We start from the raw sequence: 25264 nt of genomic DNA on the forward strand, positions 1-25264 counted from the left end.
GCTCTTAACATCTTCATGTTGCCTCTAACATATATGTATATATATATGTCTAAAGAGCTTGGTAATTAATTGTAAACAACAAGCAAGGATCTAGCAATCAAGGAATCAAGGACATCTATTTATCAGTATACAACATAAGGTTGTATCATGATTTGAAACTTTGTAGTTCCTTCATTCTACACACATAAAAAAATGCATAACATAAAAAATAAATTTAATAAAATTAACTTAATATGCAATTATTTATATATATATATATATATATATATACCCTTAGATGTACACACCTAGGAAATAATTGCAATGCATCTTTTGAATTTGCGCCTGGTTGAATGTAAACAGAAGCAACAAGAAAGTGATGATAATATGGTTTCATCTTCACATAAAAAGAAACCAGAAATCCATCCAGTTTGACTGCGTTTGAGCACCAAGCAGCATCGATGTAAATGCAGCATCTGAACATGGAATATCTAAATTTTGGTTCAGCCCTTTAAAATCAAACCCCATCAGACATCATTCAATGATGTTCTCAGCAACAAAGCCGATAAAAAACATACAGATTAAAAAAAACCTTTTTGTTTGAATACAGTTTGAAGGGGCTATATGTACATGCAGCCGTTGCCATGGCCTAATACATGTAATACATTGCCTTTTATCATTCTATCCAGTTATGAGGTGTTTTTATTGATATTTTTCTAAGCCGAGGGAAGGGGGATGGTAATGTCATTTAATCTGACTGACAATATTACAATTGAAATTCATAAAAATGTGCTCACAGCTTCCTTCAATACAGTCCTAATTTGTCTCTGTCTGCCTCCTTTTATCTGCTTTATCTCACAGGATGGCTTGGTGATCAACCACCATGCCGACCACACACTGAACAGCTTCTGCCACTGGCAGTCTACCCTGGGAGGCAGAGAGGGCCGACACCACGACCATGCCATCCTCCTCACAGGACTCGACATCTGCTCTTGGAAGAACGAACCCTGTGACACTCTTGGTACGTCTTTTACATTGAGAAGTTGATTCTGCAGTTACAAATTGCCTCAAAGTGTAATTTAGATAGAGGATCCCAAGAAAATGCAAGAACAAGAGGAAACACTCTTTGTTTCTTGGTCTTGATAGAAATATGTAATTCTCTTTCGCTGTCTGTATTTCTCTGGGAAGGTTTCCCTGTCTTCTGTCACACAATGTGTGACTGTGGGTCACATCAGCCAAACCAGATGTTGAAAAAATCTGGTTTGGTGCAGATCCTTTCAACCCCCCCAGTATCACACACTGTATATAGTAATGTGGAAAAATAGTTCAACAGCAGATACAAAGAAAAATAATTATTGTAATAAGTATAAAGAAGCATTAGGGCAAATCTGAAACATATATATATATGTATATATATATATATATATATATATATATATATACACACACATATATATAGATCTATAAAACATAACACACATTATTGCTGATGCAACACAGGAATTTAGGCTATTAGTTTAGAAAATGAAACATGCCAATTGAGTCTTCATTCAAATCACAGAACATTCAAAAAAGTACAGACCAAGTTCATCTACTTTAAACACACACACACACACTCAGTCATCATGAGTGCACACCATCTAACAAACTAACAACAGCTTGTTTGTGGTAATGACCGTGCCAACACATTGTTGTCTTCCGCACTGTGAGAAAAAACCCAGAGAAACACACAGAGTGATGCACACTCAGGCACACACACACACACACACACACACACACACACACACACACACACACACATGTATGAACAAACACACACTATCTTCAAACCCCAGACTCCAGTTTTGACTTCAAAGTGTTGAGGCCAGCATTAGCCCTAATCGTTGCTATGAAAGCCGAGTTCAAAGGTCTGTCTGTGTGTGTGTGTGTGTGTGTGTGTGTGTGTGTGTGTGTGTGTGTGTGTGTGTGTGCAGTCAAGAAAGAGTTCAGACTAATTCCCAAAGGTGCAAGGCAAAATGACCATTAGTGCTACCAGTCAATATATAACACAGTTTATTTGCATTACTGTTACAGCCCTATACCGCAATGTTTTCCTCCATATTTCAAAACCAGTGTATAATATCAATGATCTACCTCTTTGCTGACACAAAAAAGGAATTAAATGGTAGTTCTCACAGTCAATCTCCCTGCTTATGTTTAATATCAATACATTATACACATTAGTTATGTACATGAGAACATTACTGTAGGGGTTTTGCACTCTGTGGCGAATGACTTAGAGCAATAAAATAACAAAACACAAGGTTAAATTCTCCCTGAGACACTGAGACAAAAACATTAAGGGAGGCCCCTGTGGGTATTATCTTTTTTTATTCAGAGCCAGGGGTGCTGTGTGTATGTGTGTGTGAGGAGAGAGGCATGGAGGGAGCTGAATTGTAAAAGGGAGTTTAATAGAGAATGAGAGATATGAGAAAGAAGTGAAGACAGAGGAAGAATGTTTTAAAGGGAAGTGAAAGGTAGCAGGGGTATCTAGGAATGTTCCCACAGAATCCCATATTTTAACATATGGAGAGGGTTTAACCCAGTTATGGTGCGGTTGTTATTTCTTATGCATGCAGTCCACAACTAGCTCAAACTATGGTGAGTTTTCTGCTTTCCATCTGAGAGAATCCTTTTTGCACACAGATAGTAAATATATTTCTGTTGGAACTGACTGAGTTGATCTAATAATTTATTTATGATGTAAGATTTGTAAAATTGTACCACTGCTTTTGCAGGTTTTGCTCCAATTAGTGGGATGTGCAGCAAGTACCGGAGTTGTACCATTAATGAGGACACAGGCCTGGGTCTGGCATTCACCATCGCCCATGAATCCGGACACAAGTAAGGGTTTCCATCCCTCTCATGATCGCATGATGACCAAAAAAAGAAGTCTCGACCATGAACCACAACATCTCTGTTTCACATTTGGTCCCTTTGTGCATGTCATTCTCTATCACTCCCCATGTTAAAGGCATAAAATACCCTACAAATAAGTATGTGTCTAAGAATGTTAGTTGGTGCCATTATAAATAATCCAGTAGAATAACAAATGCTGCATTCTCCCAGATGATTATAGACCACAAAGGATGTTTTCAAGCATTTTCTTATCTCCATGTGCAAAAAGTCACAAGCTGATTATTTAATCATTTAGGTACCCATAATGCAATGTTGTGGTTTCTGCTTGCTCACCCTTGCTACAAACATTTTTCATGGTACCTTTTTTTCCTTCCCCAGTTTTGGAATGGTCCATGATGGTGAAGGGAACGTTTGCAAAAAGTCAGAGGGCAACATCATGTCTCCCACATTAGCCGGTCACAATGGTATCTTCTCCTGGTCTGCCTGCAGCCGCCAGTACCTCAGTCGCTTCCTCAAGTAAGCAGCCATATTTTCTGCTAGCGCTATGCTTTTGTTGTGGTGAACAATGGTAAAAGCTTTGATTTAAGAAGCACTTATTGTTGATAATGACATTTATGGGTATCACTGCTTGTTGAGTCTTATTAAGTGTTCAGAACATAAGAGCTATGTCGCATCCATATGGCATATTTTTGAGTAATGAGCAAAACCCATTGCCAGCTTTTGTTAAGTGCCCATGCAACAAAGACGTAAAGCAGTGTATCAGTTTATAAAATAGAATTATTAAAGCAGAGACACAGTCGCCCTGGCAATAGCCACTCTTAACATGCATTGTGTTTATATTATGCAGCATGTGTTACTGATAGATGAACATGTGTTGTAGAAAAATATGTCAGCAGCAAATATATCAGTGACAAATGCTGCTCTGATCTAAAGAGTGCCAAGTGAAAAACTGCTCTTATGTTTTAACTATTACTGAGCTCGCCTAAACTGCAAAAGAAAGGACAAACAGACCTCCTGTATATATGTGTGTGCGAGGCTGAAATATAAAGCTGACATAGCAACTAAGTGATATCTGGTGGCGGCGCTGCTGTTGTTTTACAGACTGCATACTGCATGTGTTATGTGTCAGGGGACATGTGAGTGAACATGCACGAGGGAGAAAGTTGTGTGTGTGTGTATGTTTTTGCAATAACTTCATTTTCATGCAGACAGCCTGCTCATCCAAGCGAGGAAAACAAGCATCACAGACATAGCGTCCATGTGTCTGGCGGTGTTTCTATGTGTCTGTGCTTGTGTGTGTGCTTGAAACCAGATAACGCAGTGCCAGTACCCTACACTAAATTTACCAGTGTGTTAACTGAACTGTCAGGTCTCCCCTCTCAGAGTGGTGGAGACAGACAGTGTATTTCCTCGCTGAGTTATTAGAGCTGGGGTGACCTCACCCTTGTTAGGCCTGTCAGCCTTATATTAAACTCCCATCACCCCCTGAGGCCACGTGGAGGGGATCTCTGCACCACTAAGAGAACCAGAGGTCGTCTTCCTGTATAATCACTGAATGATAAAAATGCTGAAATGCTGTACGTTTTCCTAATTGCAATCAACAGAATGTTATGATATTTAAATGTTTTTGGCTAAATGTGTCTCGTTGAGTTAACTGAGATGCCTAAATGTCTCTACCTTCATCTACTTTGGAGGGGAGTGTTGTGTCAGCCAACAGACCTTAAATCACGCTCACTCTAAATCTGCCTCTCCGCAGTCAGCTATGACAGAAAGGTCTGTGCCAGCACTGTATGTATAGTCAGATGCATTATCTGAGAGCTTTGTCATGCCTAAAATGGATGGACAACTTTCATGGCAGGGGAAGCAAAATCTCCTTTAAAATCAGAAAGTCATACAGGAAAATTACAAGATCTTCTTGAGGTCCCATTTCTGCTTATAACCAAATTCTGAGGAGACATCTCTGTGTCCCTTGTAGAAGCTCTTGAATACGCTTAGTCACCTTCTTGTTGAGAGTCAGATGAAAAGATCAAAACCACTCCCGAGTCTATAAAATATGCATGTGGAGCCAGCAGCAGGTTAGCTTAGTTTATTTTAGAGTGGGATTGTAAGGATTATTATACAATTTTGTTGTCTTTGTATGTGACCAACAAACCATGGTGAACATACAATTCCTAGCAGTTTTTGTCAGAGAGAGATAAGTCAGGAGATCTGCAGGGAATCCTAGAAAAGAATGGGTGCTTTTTAATTTTTTTACTTATTTATTTTTAACCTCAGCTGATGGTAATCTCGTGGCGTACAGTGCTTACAGGTCCAATTTGGGGGAAAACATTCCCCCCTAAGCTTCTTGAATAAAAAAAATAAAAAATCAGTGAATACAAAAACTCTAAGATCCTGCAAATGAGTTACACTGGGCTTAAAAATGTATGTGTCAGTGACTGCCTGTGTGTGTGCATGCCGACCCATACACTTAGTGGCGTGTACGCTGTAAATGTAATGTATTTTTCAGAAACCTTATTATGTGAATAATGTAGAATATCAGAATATTACACTTGCAGAACAGCCATTGTTCTCTGTAGACACATAGGACTCATAAAGCAATAGAAGATCTCACACACACATACAGACACACATACACTCTGCTAAAGCAATCAGGACCACTCACTAGCTAGCACGATAAACCCTTCCAACATATTTTGCCTTTTCATGCTCTTTCCACCATATTCTTGTATTATATTCCCCTGACTGCAGTGTACACTGTAAAACATCTCAGTATAGTAACCAGTGATATCAGTTAACATTGGAAACCCCCCGCTGGTGTTAGTATATGAGCGATAGGAGCAAGGTTTTTTATGTCGGTTATAATTGAGTGTCTGATGCTTTAAAACCATTACTCTCAGGGTTTGAGTTTGGCAACTTGTTATGTCTCCATAGCAACACTTACATTGCGGTACTCTCCAAAGTGGGAAACCATGGAACCGTGGACTGATAGCTCACAGCATGGAACCTGACATACCAGCTACCTTACATTTATAAAGCATGGCACTGGTATGTTTATTAGGATCCCCATTAGTACAGCATTGCAGCAGCTATTCTTCCTGGTGTGTGCATACATGTTGTATATCATGTTGTTTAAAGATCAATGATTAATTCTGCTCTCTTCCCTTTCTTCTCCTGTCCTCCACTGACCCTCTTATTGCTGCTCTGCTCATCTTGTCCCACTACTCTTCATCTCTTTATTCTTCCGGTACTTTACCTACTTTTAAATTACTTCCTCTTTTATTCTCCTCGCCTCTCCTCCAGTTCCGCCCAGGCTCTGTGCTTATCAGATGAACCCAGAGCAGTCAAGGAGTATCGGTACCCTGAGAAGCTGCCGGGCGAGCTGTATGATGCAGACACACAGTGTAAATGGCAATTTGGGGAGAAGGCCAAACTCTGCACCCTCGACTTTAAGAAGGTAAAACTGATTTTTTTAAATGAGTTTAAAAATCCCATGCCATGTTATAATTCTCTCTGGGGTTTTCTCAGCATACCCACTCGAAGAGTGCTTAATTGGTTTAAAACAATCTGGTGGCAATTGTGTCTTAGGAAAAACAGAGAAAGAAACTGAGAGTGGGATGGGAGGAATGAGGTAGAGGAAAAAAAGAAGAATAAAGGAAAAAGGAAGGAAAAGAGAAACTGATTATGGTTGCATACTCTCATGTGCATACACACACTCATGCATGTATGCTGTATTCTCTCTTTCTCACACACACACACAAAATAAACAGTGAGAGCTATAATGCTTGCCCATGAAATACTCAGTGGGATGGATGACTAAATATACACTGGAGTGTTGCCAATGGGAATCTCTTCGTGTTGCTGTCCCATTGTCTCATTACTGCTGATGTTACTGTTTGAGATACCCTGCTGGAGTCCAGATAGAGTTTAGATTACATCAATGTTTAATGGCACAGTAAAGGTGTTTCAAATAATTGGTGTGTTTGCAACTGGATTAGAGATCTTCATGGGTCCACATATAGTAGCCCTCCTAACCTGAAGATGTACCTGCCCTTCCAAAGAAAGGGGTCAATGGACAGTTATTTGTTTTTCTTGAGACATTGGTTCCTTTTCTCTCATATGTATAAAATAATATAAAGTATAGTGAAGTCTGTTAACTTTATTACCAACTGGGCATGTTTTTAAATTTAATCATTTAATCAATCGTGTGTTTGGGTTGCCATTGATTGTGATCAAATGGACCAGTCTGCCACCCAGGTATTTATTGTGTACTCCACTTTCTTATACAATTTATTTATGTATTTTAACATTGCCTCAACCAGCCCTGTTTCTGTTACAGCTGAAAGGGACACGCAGGTCAAGTTTTGTGGGATTTCCATTGTGCATGAATATGCAAGACTGCAATGGGAAAACAACCTTGTTCCACACAGTCATGTTTTTCATGCACTGTGAATGTGGCAGACATTATTAGTTGTCACTGTTTAAAAGCATCAACACTTCAGATGGGATACAGATTTAATGTTTCTTAATACATGAAACATGACTGGCAGCAAACCAACAAGATTCTTCCTCTTCTTCAAGATTACTTTTGAGATTTTCTGCTTTATTGAAGACCAACATGGAAAAACACTGTTGGGAAAGAGGCTTCAGAACACCACAGAGATTATTAGCTGGATTTGAATATCAGCACATGGTATTCTTAGATTCATCGAAACATCAAAGCAGCCATGTGTTATTTAGCTATAAGATATTTGAGAGTTGCTCCCTCATGGTTTTGGTTTTGGTCTTACACAGTCTTTGCTCATGCACCTGGTAGCAGCAAGGTGCATAGGACCCAAAAAATCTCTAAGCAGCCAGCATGCTCAGTCTTTCCAGACACTTGTTACTCGTAAAAAACACTACAAAAATCGGCCTCAGCGGTGCAATTTATTGTGTAATGAATTCATATTTCATGAAACTTTTTGGCAGGCGTTGTCAAGATAAGGTGCCACTGGAGGAGCCAAATGATACTCTCTATGGTGTATGTGGTTAGATAGAGCAGGGTTACCCCAGCAGAACGCAAAATATGGTATGGTTTTCCCCTATTCCTCTCTTTAACTGTCTGTCTCACACTGTCTATCATATCTCTCCGTCTCTATCTGCCATTTTTACTGCTACAAAAGGCCTGAGCAAGCAAAACAGCTGGACAAATAGGCCTTGGGATGAATTCCATGGTGGCTCTTGGCAGCAACAAGCTGAGGCCGCAGTGCCTGTCAGCATCTGCACTGAGTTGTCAAAATGTGATATAGTCATTCAGATAGTAATAGAGTGGACATGTTAAAAAGTAGCAGGCCATGTTTCTCAGGCAATGTGAGTAGGGAAACCACCCGGTGCTCCCATCTGAATATTTCATACCACTCCTGAACAACACGGCCATAACATCATGTAGGTTTGTTAAGGCAATTGTGCCCATTTAAAGCATGTTATTGCACAGCATTATCTCTTTGATGTTTCTATAATGTTTGTGTTTCACTTTTGTCTGACTGTGAGATGTACTGTATGAAAATGCAGCTTTTTCCATTTAATTATTTTGTCATTCTGCTGCAGAAACAATGGGAATTTTATGATCAGTGATGCATTGCATTGCCTGTGGGATAACGTCTTGTAGCAGTTGGACTAAGTTGCATGTATTTCTCTTCTTTTTTTCAAAAATGTTTTTATCCTAGCTACTGAAGCATAAATATTTTGGAGATACAAGGTTGCTGCACACTGATAGCTTGCCAGAAGATCATTATTCAGACCATCTCGATTTCAACAAGTTTCCATCAACATGTTTTAATAGCTCTCTAGTGGCAAAATAACAATGTTATCATAATTTATGTTCCTTCCCAGTGCTACATTTGTTTACAGCTGTTGTGAATAGGATACTGATCATCCCACTTCGGATATTTGGAGCACAAAAACATTGCAGTGCCTTGTAGCTTACCCTTTGCCTTTCTCTCGTGTTGTTCCAGGATATCTGCAAGGCTCTGTGGTGCCACCGTGTTGGGAGGAAGTGTGAGACCAAGTTCATGCCAGCTGCTGAAGGCTCTGCCTGTGGCCCTGATATGGTGACTTAACACGTGTTTTCATGTGTGTGTGTGTGTGTGTGTGTGTGTGTGTGTGTGTGTGTGTGTGTGTGTGTGAGATGGAGGAGGGTGGGTGATATGCTCACAAGCTTTGTCACTTCAAGAGTGGCAACACATGACTGGCATGGGAACCCTCTCCTGAACTTTTTTATCCATCGCCTTTGAGGCAATTCAAGTGGTCATACGAAAGACATTTCCAACAGCTAGTAGGGACACACAGCTAGACACCTCTTTCTTCAGGTTGTCATTAATCATGTTTTTGTTTTTAAAAAATGCCATCCATTCAGGAGGCAGAGTTACACTTTAATCATATCATCAGTAATACAATCTTTGTTCCATTTTAGCTGAGGGGGCCAACAGACTTTGCAGTTGATAAGCCTTTAAGGAAACTTTGTGTTGTTTTGTCAAATGAGGACACCATGTGTTTTGGGTTTTTTTTCTACTTGACTGTTGCTAGAATACTGCTTCATAGCAACATCTTTCCAAATAAATCCACAAATGAATGGCACCAAACATGAGCCTCTCACAAACATATATTTGCAGTTTTGGTGGAAATATGCCCTCGAACAGAACAGAATACAAACAAGAACATTGGAATTGACAGCTCTTAGACTCCCTGCACAGTATTAATAGATTAAGCAGTATTAAAAGACCATTGAAATAAGTGAATGTTTTCAGTGTGCTGCTTAGTATTATCAACTGTGTGACATTTAGTATAACAGGGGTAAAGAGATGTCTCACACACAGTCGCATGCATAGATTCCTCCTCCAAGGGATACCACAGACCTCTGAGTGCGTACATTGCACTAGACAGAGAGTGTTTTATAAGGTCGACAGGCTAAATTGAGGGAGATACTATTATAAAAGTAACATTTATTGAGTGTTTTAGCATTAAACAGTACTGATTCTCCACCTCAGGTTGGCCATTTGAAGACAAAAGGCCTTCAACTGAGTGACACTGAACGTTTAATGGCGTCTTTTTACACACCAGTGTGTCCCAGCACAGACCAATAAATTAACTTGTAAGCAAAGAGTTTGGATTGACTTTACTATGTTTTAGATCTGGGTTCATTTGAGTGCAGTGTCAATAAAATCTCTCTTTCTGATAGAGGTACCACACTCTCCCTCTATTATTTTACCTCAGGGAGCAGCTGCAATTGGTTTGCTGCTGACGTGGCAAAAATATGCCATTGGGGTCCGGGCCAAAAAGCAATCTGTGTTCTTTATTTATTCTTTGTTTCCTTACTTCTTTAAAGATGACTCTCCCCCAAGGCTCGCTCTCTCTTACCCTCACTCCCCTGACAGCCCCTCTTCGACATTTGCGTCTCAATATATTGAACTTGATGGTTTAATCCCGCCTTCTCCCTACATGGGACAATTAACTGAACACAAACAATGACAGGCTCACTTAGGAATCCGTGGCACTCAGCCGCAGGGGGAAAACTGAGGGGAAATCAGCTGTTCTAGTTCTTAGTCAAGGACCATGAGATTAGTTGGAGGAGTGGGTGTGTGAGCTTGTGGGATGAACTCATAGTGAACAAGAACAAGAATATATGCCCCCATATCGATATTAATGCATAGGTGGGTTGTGCTTGCAGAGTATTTGTGTGTATGTGTGTGTGTGTGTGTGTGTGTGTGTGTGTGTGTGTGTGTGGGTTCTTGAGATCACTCCAACGCAAGCACAGTATATTGTGACTGATGTCATCTTGACATGTACAAATCCAGTTCAAGCCCGTGCCAGGAAACAGCTTGTGACATAATGTTGCTTTAAGTGAGTCTAGATTTCACAAAGTATATTCTCACATTGCATTTAGGGATTTTGAGTGAAGTACTGCTCCTTTTGGAACATGTGATTGGTTAATGACTCAGCCTTTTTTAGGCGCTTACAGGAAATAACTTTGTGTCCTGTAGCATCTTCTTACACGCTACAGACAAACTGTATTCACATAACTTGCCATATAGTTTAATATTCCTCTTCTGCCTTGCCCTGTTGCCTCATGGAACATATTTGCCAATGTGTGTGGATGGAAAGCCGCTTGGTCAGGGTGGCCGCTGTGCAGATGGGTGGTAATATCATGAGGAGGTAACTGTGAACCCCAATGAAGTTCCTTTCTGTAGAGTAAAAACAAGCAGCTGGTGATTTCATGTGCGCACATGACTCTCTGCACTCTCCAGGCCATGAGTAAAAGTTTGCAACAACCAGATTGTAAGGGGAATTTGCCTTTTTAATTGGGAGAACATTGGAAAAACAATGGAAAATGTATTAAAAATCTGCCAGTTAAAAAAGTTAGACACCAAATAGGCACCAACTAATAAACAAATCACAAAAGGCTGATACCCCACCCATACAGATGAGCTGCACTGGAAACACATTACCTCAGTAATAACAAAAATTGATTAAAAAGATGTTTTTCAGCAGTGAAGAACCATGTACTAGTGTATCGATTTGTGAATTGTTGGCAACATTATTTCAACCTGTTTTTGTAGTTAAACATTTTACTTTTACTTCTTTTGAAAAGAAAACAAGGTTAAATACAGTATAGGGCAACATGAAATGCAACTATGTGCAAAACAATGGTAAGTCTATTATTCCACTTGGAGAATATCCCTGTCAGGTATGAGACAGTTTTTCCACATTTCAGTTGTGTTTGGCTTAGCTCTGTTAATTCTAGCTGATGACAGCTCAGAGTAGAAACTGTCCAAGAAGCAGCACAACTGGAGTTTCACTGATAGATTTTAGTTTGTAACCAGAAATAGACCACAACCTTTTTGACAGCAGTTAAACCTGAAAGCTATATCTTAAAGAATTCTTCTATAGTTTGACAGACAGTCATCATAAAGAAGATAAAGGGCAGGATCCGTTGGAAAGTCTGTATGTTTTTGACACTTTTATGATTCTTTGCTTGTGTGCGCTTCCCTTCTTCTTCCTCCCTCTGTCCCACTTATAATCCCTCTTCTCTCTCCTTCTCCAGTGGTGTCGTAGGGGCCAGTGTGTGAAACAGGGCGACGAGGGCCCGAGGCCCCAGCATGGCCAGTGGTCAGAGTGGTCGTCCTGGTCTGCCTGCTCGCGAAGCTGTGAGAGCGGTGTCACCTATCGAGAGAGGCAGTGCAACAACCCCAGGTAGAGATGTACCATAGACTGCATGAGATACAAATAATAACAATCCCATACAGCAGTGCACACTAGCAAAGGTGAGAACAGCATAGAATGTAGGCCAGTAAACTGTTTTAATTAGTTAATATAGAAGATTTACTAAAGATTTATCAACTGACGATGCTTTGGTATGGAGAGGGTCTGTACTGTTTCCAATTGCTTGACTCAAGGCCAAGAGTATATAAAGACACGTGATTAAAATAGTGAAGATCACTCACATGGGTCTGTCGCTTCATCACTTATCTGCTCACTTAGTCCCCTGCTCATCAGTCACTCAGGATTATTTGTACTGCCAGTCAGTAAGGGGGGCCTATCCCAAATGCTGGGGCCTCCTTTTTATCATGCTATGCCAAGTTCCTGACAAGTGGCGAGCTAAATTAGACAGAGGGTGTTGAGGAGAAGGAGAAAGAGAGGGAGGAGGAATGATGGTGGTGGTAGGTAAGGAAGACAAAGACAGGCAAGGGGGTGGAAGAGAGGAAGGGGGAGGGAAAGGGGGGTTCAGAGAAAAGACAGAGAGAGGGATTTAAAAAAGGAAAGATGAAATGTAGAGATAGGTAGAGAGATAATCTGAGAGTGAGAGAAAGATAGGTGACAATGTGATTGGAGGGGTTATAGAAGGTGCAATTGTCCTGTGGAAGGGATTTTAGGGAATATTGCCCGAGGATATACACCTGTGAATGGAGAAGCCTTTACAAAGGTACACTCACACACAGCCAAATATACAGGCAAGCATACTCACATATGCCAAACCATGCCAGTACAAAGACAATGAAATTCAATGTTATTGGTAATTCAACACTTTTTTTGCTCTATCATATCAAATGCAACAAAAGTGTCTTCCTCAGTATTTCTTCACCTGTAAACATCACAGATAATCACCCACACACACAACACACACCCTTTCAGTGCCAGGCTGTAAACTATTTTTCTTCTTTTCCTACCTACCTCCTAAAATTGATAACGCATACTAACCTTTCCGACTGCACAGGGCTCAAGACTGAACACCCTGAATGTGAATAGTTCACAGAATATCCAACGAATAACACAGGCAGCTTCTTAGTTAACTCTGTACAGCCTCATTTCACATTAGAAAGACTGGGATACAACCAAAAGTGACACAGATGTTGCTGGGATCACTATAACAACGCAACGAGGGGTTACAACCAAGTGTGACAGTCAGTGTTGTTCATGCAGAGCAGGCAGGGCTAACGATATGTTGACTGACATCAGTTCGTGTGCAAGCCTCACTTAAACAGTGAGCAGGACGCTTGTGTTGCACTGGGACTGATAATACTTCTACTGAAATACTGAATAAGATTTGTTTTGATGACATATTTCTCAATCCTTCTCTGCAGACCTGCATTTGGAGGGAAGTTCTGTGAGGGCTCTTCCAGGTCATACAAACTTTGTAACACTGAAGATTGTCCCCTCAACACCATTGACTACAGAGCGCAGCAGTGTGCTGAGTTCAACAGCAAACAATTCAGAGGATGGTACTACACCTGGAGGCCATACACCAGAGTGGATGGTGAGACAATTGTTCCATTAATTTTCAAAAATGACTCAGGAAGAAAGATTTGAAATGATTAAAGACAAATTCTGGGGGAGGCTAATACCAACGAGCCTTGTCATGGTAGTTAACATTTTGCCCCTTTGGTTATTTTCTTTCCTCCCAGATCAAGATGTATGTAAGCTGTACTGCTTTGCTGAAGGCTACGATTTTTTCTTTGCCCTGGCCAGCAAAGTTAAGGATGGGACACTCTGCTCACAGGACAGTTCTAATGTCTGTATTGACGGACTGTGTGAGGTAATACTTTTAAATGTCAGGCAATGAGACAGTAACTTTGAGACAGTGATTGAAGCATGATATCAAAGCATTCTGAGTTAGCCCCAGATTTTTTTGAAGATGATATCGTATGTGAAGTCTTGAAGTTGGAGTTGAGCTATACATTTTGAGAATGGATTTAGCAGTAGAGAACGTCAATAGACACCCTTGCTGTACTGTTTTCACAACTACTTTTCTCCCATAGAGAGTGGGCTGTGACCGTGTTTTGGGCTCTACAGCTGTGCCTGATGCTTGCGGGGTGTGTAAAGGAGATAACTCCACCTGCAAGATCTATAAAGGACAGTACACCAAGCAGCATTACACTAACCGTAAGTCAGAGTAGTTACATGTTGAGTTCATTGGTTTTTCGCGGTTTTATTTAAGGCATTTCAAAAGATTTGTTTCTTTATCCCCTATACTGAAAGTTTTTTTAAACATAATTTAATCATTTTATAGCTCATACATAGGTACAAGTGTGTGGCTTAGTTCTTTTAATTCTGTTTTGTTTAATCAGTTTAGTTAGGACTGATTTTTGTGCAGCTTTTTTACTGCTTGTTTAAAGTTTTGTACTCTTTCTCAGAGTACTATGGGGTGGTAACCATCCCAGCAGGGGCTCGGAGTATCCGTGTGATGGAACTGAACACGTCCAGCTCCTACCTGGCTGTCAGGGACACCAAGAGACGCTACTACCTGAATGGACACTGGACGGTGGACTGGCCAGGCAGACACCCCATCGCTGGAGCCATTTTTGAGTACAAGAGACCTTACAACAGACCAGAGAGCCTCATATCAACTGGCCCAACCAATGAGACACTGGTCATTGAGGTAAGGGATCTTCCATTTCCCTTCTTTAATTCCATTGTTACTCACTTTCTTTACTTCCCTTGATTATATATTATACGTTGTCCTTCATCTCATCGTTCTTAGCACATTCTTTCTCCTGTAGATATTGTTGCAGGGCTGGAACCCAGGTGTACGCTGGGAATACACTCTGAAGAAAGCTGATGAGAAGAGGAATCACATCAAACACAATTATACATGGGCCATCATACGCGCCCAGTGTTCAGCAACGTGTGCTGGAGGTATGTATAAAAATGAATGACAAAAAATACTTAGCATATTCCTTCAAAATCGAAATGTGTTCAAAGTGTAGTTTAGTCCTTTTCATCTTTTGTTGTCACATCAAATCTGTTGTGCAGTTAGCTGTTCTTCAGTTCGTTAAAGAAATGACTTTAATTTTTAGGTAGAATACTAAGATTATTTCAAAGTCCACTGTGTTGAAGAAAAAGGACAGATTACCTTTAGATCTTCAATCTGGGCCAGCATCTAAAGCTCAGTCTGACCTCTCTGATCTATAATAAGTCCTTTAGCTGCAGGTAAATGGAGAGAGGAGCGTTCCCATCATTACTGAGGGGACATTAGTAGCTCTTGTTTGGGACTGGTGGGACCTCCTCTTGTTCGACTAGAGACCTGCAATTACACACACACACACACACACACACACACACACACACACAACAAACAGATCCGCTTAAGCAAGCAAACACATGCATGGCTTTGACCGGTGGCCTAGTATTAAACGAGCACACACACATGCAAAAGATTGTTGTAATGACCTGGGCAGACCCTGGGATGGTGAGTTGAGGCTGGCGGTCAATGGACAAAGGTGCATATGTGTGCATGAGAGTGTGTGTGTGCGTGTGTGTGTGTGTGTGCACTTGCTTGCCTTCATGAGTGTGAACAAAGCCCCCAGTGTAGAGTTCCTATTGATTGACACCGGAGGTTAAAGTTCCCCACCCTGGTCTGTTGCGGTCCACCCTAACCACCTCCACCTCTTTGTGTCCTGATTGTAGGCCATGATGAGTTGGGGGTCATTTGCTTTATTAAAGAGTGTGACTGACTAACCGACCTGTATAAGTTAAGATGTGCAGATTGACCATGCCTAAGGCCAAATACCAACCAGGGGATCTGTGAATCTGGGATTCCAGTTTCACATGAATCAAACAACAGTGTGCAACCAATAACATGTTGCTTTCAAATGATTTGCCTGAATATATAACCCATGCAGGTCAGATGAACACCAAGTCAGCGTGCTACAAAGACTTGAGAGTGCAGGTGAATACATCCTACTGCAATCCCAGATCAAGACCAGCTACTGGACTGATGCCCTGCAACACCCAACCCTGTCCTGCCAGGTCAGTCCCTCTGCTCTTTATATATAATATATATAAATATAATAATATCTGTATATAGTCTTGCTAGCAAAAATATTTTTGGTGAAATGTTTCAACAGCTATTGTATTGATTGCCATAGAATTTGGTATAGACATTCACATTCCCCTCAGGATAAATCACTTTGATGATCCCCTGACATTTCATTAGTGTCATCATTTGGTGCATTTGTGCAGTCCTTTGGTTTATGCTAACATTAGCGTTTAGCATTTAGCTGTGCCAAAGCCTCACAGAGCAGTTAGAGTTTCTGTGATTTAAATATCACGACTCATTCAACTCAAACCTTAATGATGTCAGTGATCATTTGTGGCTTCAACATTTGTGAATGATCTCATAAAATCTGCACTTAACTGGCTCACAGTCTGGACATTGTTCAAAAATTATTCTCATAGACATTTCCTCATATTTTCTTGATACACACTTTTGGATGGAAAAAGATGGAATATTTGGCCCTTCTAGACTTCTTGAGGTATGTCATGGTATGTCAATTATTCAGTTGTTAATTTGGTGTTCCCTGGAGGGTATGTGACATCGTTGGCCGTAACAGCTCAGCATTCTGTACATGCATGTTCATGTTTGGAACTTCAGGAGGCAGCTGTAGTGGCCACCAGCCAAATAGGTTGATGTAGTTATTTGAGCTCACCATGTGACCAGTGAGGAGATTGTATTATGGACAGCATAATAAGTATTCTCTCTACTTTGTCTTAATATCCTTTACTCTGCTTTACTCTTCTGACCTTTTGTCATTTTCACCTTCCTCCTCCCTCACTCCTCCTCCTGACTGCCATGTGTTACTGGTCCACAACACCTACACATCTGTTCTGTAAGTTCTAGACATGCAGTGTCAGAAAGAGCTGTTTATTGGTTGAGTCAACTCTTCCGAATTCCCACACTATCTCCTCATAATGATGCAAATGAAGGGTGTCAGGCAGCACCGACTGTATTCTCCACCCTTTCCCAGCCCAGTAAAGCACCTGTTCTACAATGATGAAATTTTCCTCTCAAGTAATGAAAAATAACTTGCATTTTGGCCAAAACATGCGTGCAAGACATTGGGAAGAAGGGGAAGTTCCACTGGATATTCTGTTCGTGTCCAGTTCAGCATGATACCTCAACATCTGTCAGGAATGGTTAGCTTCTGTGTTTGTTTAATACAGCAGGCCAAGGCCTTGTAAACCTTTTCACATGTAGCATCACTGTGGGACCCAAGCTCAGAACAGAGTGCTAGTTCTCCAGTCCTATCAAGACCCACTAGAGACATCACTTGTTGCGTAGTATAAGAAACTCTGCTCAATGCGAAATACATTGCCAGCTTAATTGATGAGGCATGTTGGTTCATCAAAACCCTGGTGATTCTCAGACAAAGGTTTTTTCCACAAGTGTGCACCAGAACCAAGCTCAAGATTAATTTGCAATTGGGAACCACAATCTATGTTATCATACTTTGAGATTCACTTCCAGGTTGCTGTGGCCAAGAGGGCTTTTCTCGAAGTTGTATAATGTCACTGCTGTCACTTAGATTGGCACTAACTAATTTTCTATGATGTATGACGATACCAGGCAGAAAGAGAGTGGGAGAGAGACCCACTAATGGTTCTGTGGTTTCAGGGTGTGGTTCTGTGGGATCTTGGCTCAGCTCACTTGGTTCGGTCACTGTCTATACCCTGACACACAGGGCCAAGGCAGAGGATCAAAGATCAGTCAACATGGTCCAATGCTGCGGACATCATAGGGAGTGGTGCGTCCGTTGACAGACAGGACATGTACGAACACACACACACACACATAAAGACATACACGCAGGGGAAATGTCCCTCCCTGGTCTGTTCGGCTCTGGACAATGTCATGAAGGGTAAAACTCTGGCCAGAAAACAAATCAGTGAGAGAAACTCTTGGGATAACACTGATTTTAATGAGGGGGGAACTTGAGAGTTTGTCCATGAAAATGTTTTTTTTTTTTTGAAGCCATAGGGCACTGAAATATATTTACATGGCAGTATAAAAAAGTTGAATTACTGGTTAGACATTTTCTGAGGGTACGCGTTGTATAGCATTTTCAACAGGTTATTGGCCACAGAACCTCTAAATACCGATCAAATCTGTGTAGTGACCAACAGTGAAGCAGTGTGTCATTCCTACAGCAGCTGTTGCTGAGGTATTACTTCCCCTGGGTGCAATTTCTGTGTACTTGGAGTAATAATTTCTAAGATATCACACAGACCTGATCTCTTGGGCCTACATACGTCCAGTAAAAGAAGGTTACCAGTACAAGATACAGAAAGATAGATAGTGGAAAATCATTATGTTGATGAGCCATATAGAACATATGGAAAGAAACAGGATTGTTCTTGCATTGCCGAGCTACTTCAGCCCACTTTAAGACCAAATCAGGCGTTGTAGTGATTGTAGTGCCGCAGGGTTGTGCAACACTGTGTGCGTGTATGAGGCAGGGGAGGTGGTAGGCGTAACGGCCGTGAAACAATCTGATTAACCAGTTTTCTCGTGGCACTCTCTCTCTGTCATCCACTGTCTATGAAGCTCGACCACAGCTGTTTCTCTGTCTTTCTCTCTTTTACGGACACAAACCAAAGGAAGCTTCTTGTATCGCTATTTTGCAGAACAGACTGCAGGCCAGACACAGACATTGAAGCTGGGATATAGCGCCTGTTTCAGTGATATTTCAGGTTGACTGTGGAGCAGTTTGACAAGTCTGATCGGTATGATTGGCCACCGCAACATGACGTCAGGTTGCGTTCTCTAAAAGTTGATTCTGTTTCAACTTCTCCACCCCTGCGGCCCCCACCGCTGCAGTCTAAATGCACTACCCCCATTCAAAATGGGAAGAAAGAGAGGAGGGAATGTTTTCGCCACAGCTCCTGATTTGGTCCGAATCGGCCTTGTCATTCTAACATAACCCTTTTTGGATGCTTTGCTCATTTGCTTTGACAAGCAAGACGGAGGTTTGATTTAGATTTTATTATGTTTTCAATCCCTATGTTTCACTTTTTTGCATACAGGAGACTAACCAATGTGTTTGGCGAACGTAATGGGATCAGGGATAATGAGTTTGGCTGGGAGTGTATCCCCAAATCTAATAAAGATCAAGACAGAGCTGCAAACATTAACCTATGCTCTAATATAGTAGTATCCACCAGGTTCCACACAGTGAAAAGGCTACTATACAGGTGATGCACTATCATGAATGAAGCTTTTTAACATAACCTCTAACCCCACAAAATACTGTAGAATGAAATGCTCCTTGACCTCAAAGTAACACAGTGTGTTTAGGTAGACACACTGACGTTTGCAGCAGAAAAAGACACCGCCCTCCAATCTTTCTTACTACAGCCCAATGCAAATCGCTTCAACATGTGGATCAATCCAAACCTTGACAGGCCTCCTGTGCCTAGTTACTGTTATAATAAAGCTATATATAAGTATAAAAAGTTATAATTGCTGACAATCAATGTTCAGGGGAGGGGTTTATACTAAACTTTATTTGAAAAAAATTACCTCTAGTAATTGCTTATTAATAATTTGTTCTGTGATTGTGTAGTTCACTCCTACTGAAATTATTAGCCAAGCACAAAACATAGTACAACATACGGCATCCATGCAAGACTATTATACTACTTATTTTTGACATTTTCCAGATTGGGGACCACAATAGCAAATGGAGGACATTCTTAACTGCACTATTAAATGCAAAAATTACAAATACCACTCAAAAACTTCTTTGCTGGATAAATACATAGTATGTGTAGAACTGGGAGACTTTACCAGGACTGCACAGGAGGTGCAGGACAGTTACAGTATAGTAGATGCTTGTCTCTCAAGGAATAACAAGAGCATTTATCTGGAAACTTTTGACAGCTGCTATTGAGGTGTCTGTTCCCCTGTGCCTCTATTCTGAGTATTCTCATGTACACTCTTAGCAATGGTCTGAAATATCAGCCAAATTCTTGCAAATGAAGTGGACACTGCTGACAAGTTGTGCCTTGATTTATGAGCAGAGAGGGGTTTTGCTGAGACACTGACCTCATCTTGGTCACTGCTGCGTGTGGATGTCCAGAAAGAAATCTGTTGTTGTGTGTCCAAATGTGACTTTGTCCCCTGCATTTAAAAACTGTTTTGTTATGCCGTGGCCAAACCGAGCCTTTTAAAATGTGTTTAGTACTCTCATTATTCCTCAATATTAGAGGGCCATTAGGAGGCCATCAGTGCCACTAATGCTATGAGTCACTTTTTATTAGAGTGTTTGTTAAATGTCTGAAATGTAACTTTGTGGGTTAAATTCTATGGTGCAGATTTTGTTGTATTTGCAACACAGTTTTTGTCTGTGCTCATAAGCATATAAAATATACACAGAATAACATGCAGGATGCACACAGTCATGGCGTATGATGCTGTTGTTGTTGCTGCCTGACTGGCCATCAACTGCTGTCTGGCACACACACAGGAAGAAGACAGGGCAGGGCAGGGCAGGAGAGAAACCGTGGTGGTGTCTGATTACTGTGAAGCTCATTCCCACCCAAACTCACTCACCCTCTCATCAAGACTCCCAAGGAACAATTTCAAGTGTCTCTACTACACCCCACCCAATGAGCACAGCCATCCTAATGTCCAAAACTAAACCTTAATCAATAACAGTAACACTTATGCACATATTAAATGTCTTTCTCCCTTTCTGTTGTTCCGGATGCTTTACTTTGAAATGTCCCCTCTTGCCTACGAAATCATCTCTTTTTTTAATCTGTGTCCCAACACCTGCTGAAAAAACCCACTGTTTCAGAAAGATTTTCTCAGGGATACAGTATTATACAGGGCACCAATATTACGTAATCAGCACTGAAATCATGGAATCCCAGTTACATTACCATTTATCTCATGTTTTATAGTAACCAACAGCTGTTCAAAAGGGGATTTTTCCTCAGTGCCTGAATATTTCCTTCTTTCTCAGTTTGTGTATGTCTCCCTGTTTTGGAACAGGTATCCTAGGAAAATCCTGCATGATGACCACATAGCTGTCTCATATTCACTGACATAAACTAGTGATGGTGTTGACAGAAAATATATATTTATATAATGTTGTCAGAAAAGGGAGCTGTGTCCTCCAGAGCTTTGTTAGGTCAGACATTTTAAGTAATAATGGCATGTTTGTGGTTCATTGTGTCATCATGTGCTGCAGAGTATATTATGTAGTCATTGCTGCTCTTACATTCCAGAAAAACTGGTGCTGTTGAGCACCACTGCCAGTGTTATAGATTATTCCCACCCAGGCTAAAAACGTCAGCACTTTGGATAAAAGAGTGCAACAATGTTATGTTAGGATAACATAACTCCACCTGCAGTCTACATTATTAACTATAAGGCTGTATTGGGGCGTTAATGTTACCAAGATCAATAAATAAAACACATTTTAACTAATAAAAAGCTGCTCCACTGACTGTCAAATGTTGATGTAAGTGCAGTAATATGTAAATATACTCTCTGTGGTCAGAGGATTAAAACTCATAAACGCGATCTGTTGACTGTTGCGGTCCCTCAGCATGGAGTTTCTCAGTTGTCATGAAGATGGTTTAGTTGTTATCACATGACCTACGTATTAACAGGTAACAAAATGATAAAAATGTGGTTGAAAAATTGGTTGTTTTTTGGGGGGTTTTTTAGGCTTAATTTTTTTTAAATGCATCAATATGCGTTGAACAGACCTTTTGACCTGTGCAGTGTAACTAATAACTCACTATCAAGACTATCAAAACACAGCAGTTAAATCCAAAATATGAAGACGCTTATCTTACTTTGGGGTTCACTGTAAATATAGCAGGATTGGCTTGTGTCCTCTGTGAGTGAGTAAAAACTCTGGCAGTCTGAGCAGAGGTTAACTTGCAATCACTCACTCAACAGAAACCAATGAGAAACATGCGTGAAAAGAAACAAGTGTGTTCTTGATATTTAAATCAAATTTAACTTGGCTATAATATTGTTGCAGGTTGATAAATCTGCAGTCAGTTTATTGGTCGAGTAGGAGTATAAAATTGTTTCAGCCTTCAAAGGGGTCATGACAAAAAATGTTTAGGGACCACTGGAATACAGTGAGTTCAATAAACTTTGTGACCTTCTGTAGGAGTAATTTAACACTGGTAAAAATGTAAACCTAATGTTTCACCATAAAATATGTCCTATAGAGCTAATAACTCATTTAATGCAGTAGAAACAAGAAACAAGCCTCACTGAATGGTCTCCACTATGTTTGACAAAATCAGATAACTCAAAGGGACATATTACATGTACGTGAACCAAATGTATGCAGTGTATTATGTTTCTATGCAGTGGAAAATGTAATTATGTACCTATTGGTAAATGGATCGTAGTACAGGCAGGAAACAGAGGATTTCAGGAGAAAAGAGGGTAGGACATGGGGAAACTGTTGCTCACAGTGTTTGTGGGTTTCTCCCGACGAGCCAAACAATTCAAGCTTTATCTGTGCCTTTACAGTGTGTGATCACACTGCCATTATCTGGTAGTCAGAGACAGTGACTGTTACAATTCCAGCTTTCAGTTAGTACTTAACTGCTTACTCATCCCTCAAGATGCTGTAGGTACAACAGATGCTTCAGTTTCCTCTCAACCCTTACACACGCACACACACACACACACACACACACACACACACACACACACACAAACACACAAAGCTTTGCATCAATTTTTGCTTGGAGCTTGGCCTCTGTCCGTCTGTCTGCCTCTGTTTCTTTCTGTCTCTCTGTCACACACAGAGGCATAGATGAAGCATTTGAGGTTAGTTCTGAGTGAGATCTTTCTGTCCCTTTCTCTCCCACCTCTCTTCCGTACACACACACTCACACACACACAAACAGCAGGCTTGTAAGATCTTTGTAAGATCTCCACTGCAGTGTCCATTAGCTTTGTGGCTTCAGGCTCAGCTGTAAACATAACCCTAACGGCCTGGACTCTTTGATGTGTTGTCTTTTTTCTCTCTGACCTGTCCAACCCCGTCCTACCGCGCATACACACACACACAGACACACACACCACCAAGCAGCCAGCCAAGGATAGCTGTCATTCAAACGTTGTTGTGCTTGGGTGGCAGCACTTCCAATCTCTCAGCAGGGATTTGTGGTGCTTTGGCTTAATGACAAACACTCTCTGTCTGCTTGTTTGTCTGTCTCACTGTCTGTGTCTTTTAAAAGTCATTTATAAATAATTTCAAATTGGCATTCTATCTCTCTCGCGTCGACCAACAAAGCCACTCTCCTGCTTCCCTGTGGTTATCTTAGATGTTGATGCTCCTCACTGATGTTTCTGTCCACGTCGCAGTCTTTTCTCTCTCTCTCTCTCTCTCTCTCTCTCTCTCTCTCTCTTACTTTCTCTCTCAGACATTCCGCCACACACCAGCCCTATCAGCATTAACTCGCTAATGGATTTGTGTGTTTACACTGAGTTGAGGAAGCAGTGATATTGACTGTTAAGTAATCTCACGACTGTTTACACTCATCTCTTGGGCCTATCTCTTTCATTATCTACAGCTGAGGCTGCTTAAATGTACCTGTGTGTGTGCACATGCATGTTCCTGTAGGTGTGTGTGCGTATAAGCATGGGAAGTATTATATAGTATAATATACAAGACTCTTACAGAGCTACTTTGCTATACATGTGTGGTAGAATGTGACAGATTTTGAGTGTTTAAGTGTGTTTTGCGATTATCAAATAATCAATGAATTTGTAAAATCCAACTGAAATCCACTTCTGTATCAGCTGAAAATGTTTATGATATGAAGAAACTTAGAAGTACATATAAGTAATGGTGCCACATTACAACATCAGCTAGTGGTTTTATTTTATTATTTATTGCACATGATCAGTGAGTGTTGAATGTATGTATCTTATAATAACAGTAATAGTTGTTGACATCATCATAATGTACGTTATTTTCTCAGTTAGAGGAACATTTTATGGTATTAGGACAGTGAACATAACTTGGTGAATTATTAATGGGTTCAAGAAGACCCATCAGCATATATTGCAAGACTTCAAATTTAAATACAAACATTAAAAGCAACAGTGTTCTCTTGTTACAGCAGAAAATTCTCATAGTAATTATATTAGGCAATCTACCTTTTTCCTATTGGCTGCAACCTAAACCTCCAGGCGGCATTTCCATGCTTTTACACTCTGATTACAGCTATTTGCAGCATTGTGGAGCGGTGTATACCAATCTCAGATTACAACATTCAGAACATGCATAAAATAGAGTTACATTTTTGTTGTATTGTTTGGGTTTCTGATCACATTAATTTGTGTATCCTACTATTAGAGTTCATGGTTTAATCAACCAGAACTGCTTTCATTTCCTTTGTCCAATGCCTGGTCAAGTACAAAACATTTTTGTTGCACTTAACTAAAACACATTGTCCTGGTATATGCACATATGTTTCTATTTTTTCACAGAGCATCTGGACAAGTTTTTATAGTGTTTGTGAGCCCTCCTCTCACGTAAACTGTGAGCTGAGACCAAACTAAGAAACACCCACCAAAACATGCAGGCTAGACTAGACAAGCTGGCTGTGGTCATCAGTCCATCCCTGCAGGTCATACTATTCTGAGGCCCTGCAGTTATTTCATTTTGCTGTGTCTGCATCCACTAAGTTGGACTGAACAGGCATTACATCATGGAAAAAGGTTTCCGATGCCCGCTCACATTTAGAGCATGATATAATTTTGTCTCACAGTGTGGACATGCACTGATATAAGCAGAGAAATACCCACACACACTGACACGTGAAAGCTCAAACACACACACAGTGGCACAGCCATAAACACTGGTCAGAGGTTATTTAATGCCCCTGGTGAGCATCCAGACAGCGTCATTTAGACCACAGAGGCTATCTGACACTCATCCGCAGGATATCTGATCCCCTGTGCTTCTGTCCAGAGACTGTGACGCTTACTCATCCTCCAATAACACTTACAAATAAAAGTCAAGGCAGGGATCACAAGGTGGTCTGTAAATTGATATGGCATTAATCAGTATATTATGCTCATGCCAGT

General features: G+C 40.7%; 1 protein-coding gene across 1 annotated transcript in view; it reads left to right on the plus strand.

Annotated features, from left to right (window-relative positions):
* Positions 1-25264, plus strand: part of LOC127367223 (A disintegrin and metalloproteinase with thrombospondin motifs 16) — a 51535-nt gene that overhangs the window by 20627 nt on the left and 5644 nt on the right. The window contains exons 7-18 of the mRNA XM_051406903.1: positions 841-1000; positions 2757-2862; positions 3256-3393; positions 6178-6331; positions 8868-8963; positions 11954-12102; positions 13491-13663; positions 13812-13942; positions 14166-14289; positions 14541-14785; positions 14907-15042; positions 16029-16155. Coding sequence (XP_051262863.1) covers positions 841-1000; positions 2757-2862; positions 3256-3393; positions 6178-6331; positions 8868-8963; positions 11954-12102; positions 13491-13663; positions 13812-13942; positions 14166-14289; positions 14541-14785; positions 14907-15042; positions 16029-16155 — 1739 coding nt within the window. The remainder of the gene's footprint in view (positions 1-840; positions 1001-2756; positions 2863-3255; positions 3394-6177; positions 6332-8867; positions 8964-11953; positions 12103-13490; positions 13664-13811; positions 13943-14165; positions 14290-14540; positions 14786-14906; positions 15043-16028; positions 16156-25264) is intronic.

Source organism: Dicentrarchus labrax, unplaced genomic scaffold (assembly GCF_905237075.1).
Source record: "Dicentrarchus labrax unplaced genomic scaffold, dlabrax2021, whole genome shotgun sequence".
Lineage (NCBI taxonomy): Eukaryota > Metazoa > Chordata > Actinopteri > Moronidae > Dicentrarchus > Dicentrarchus labrax.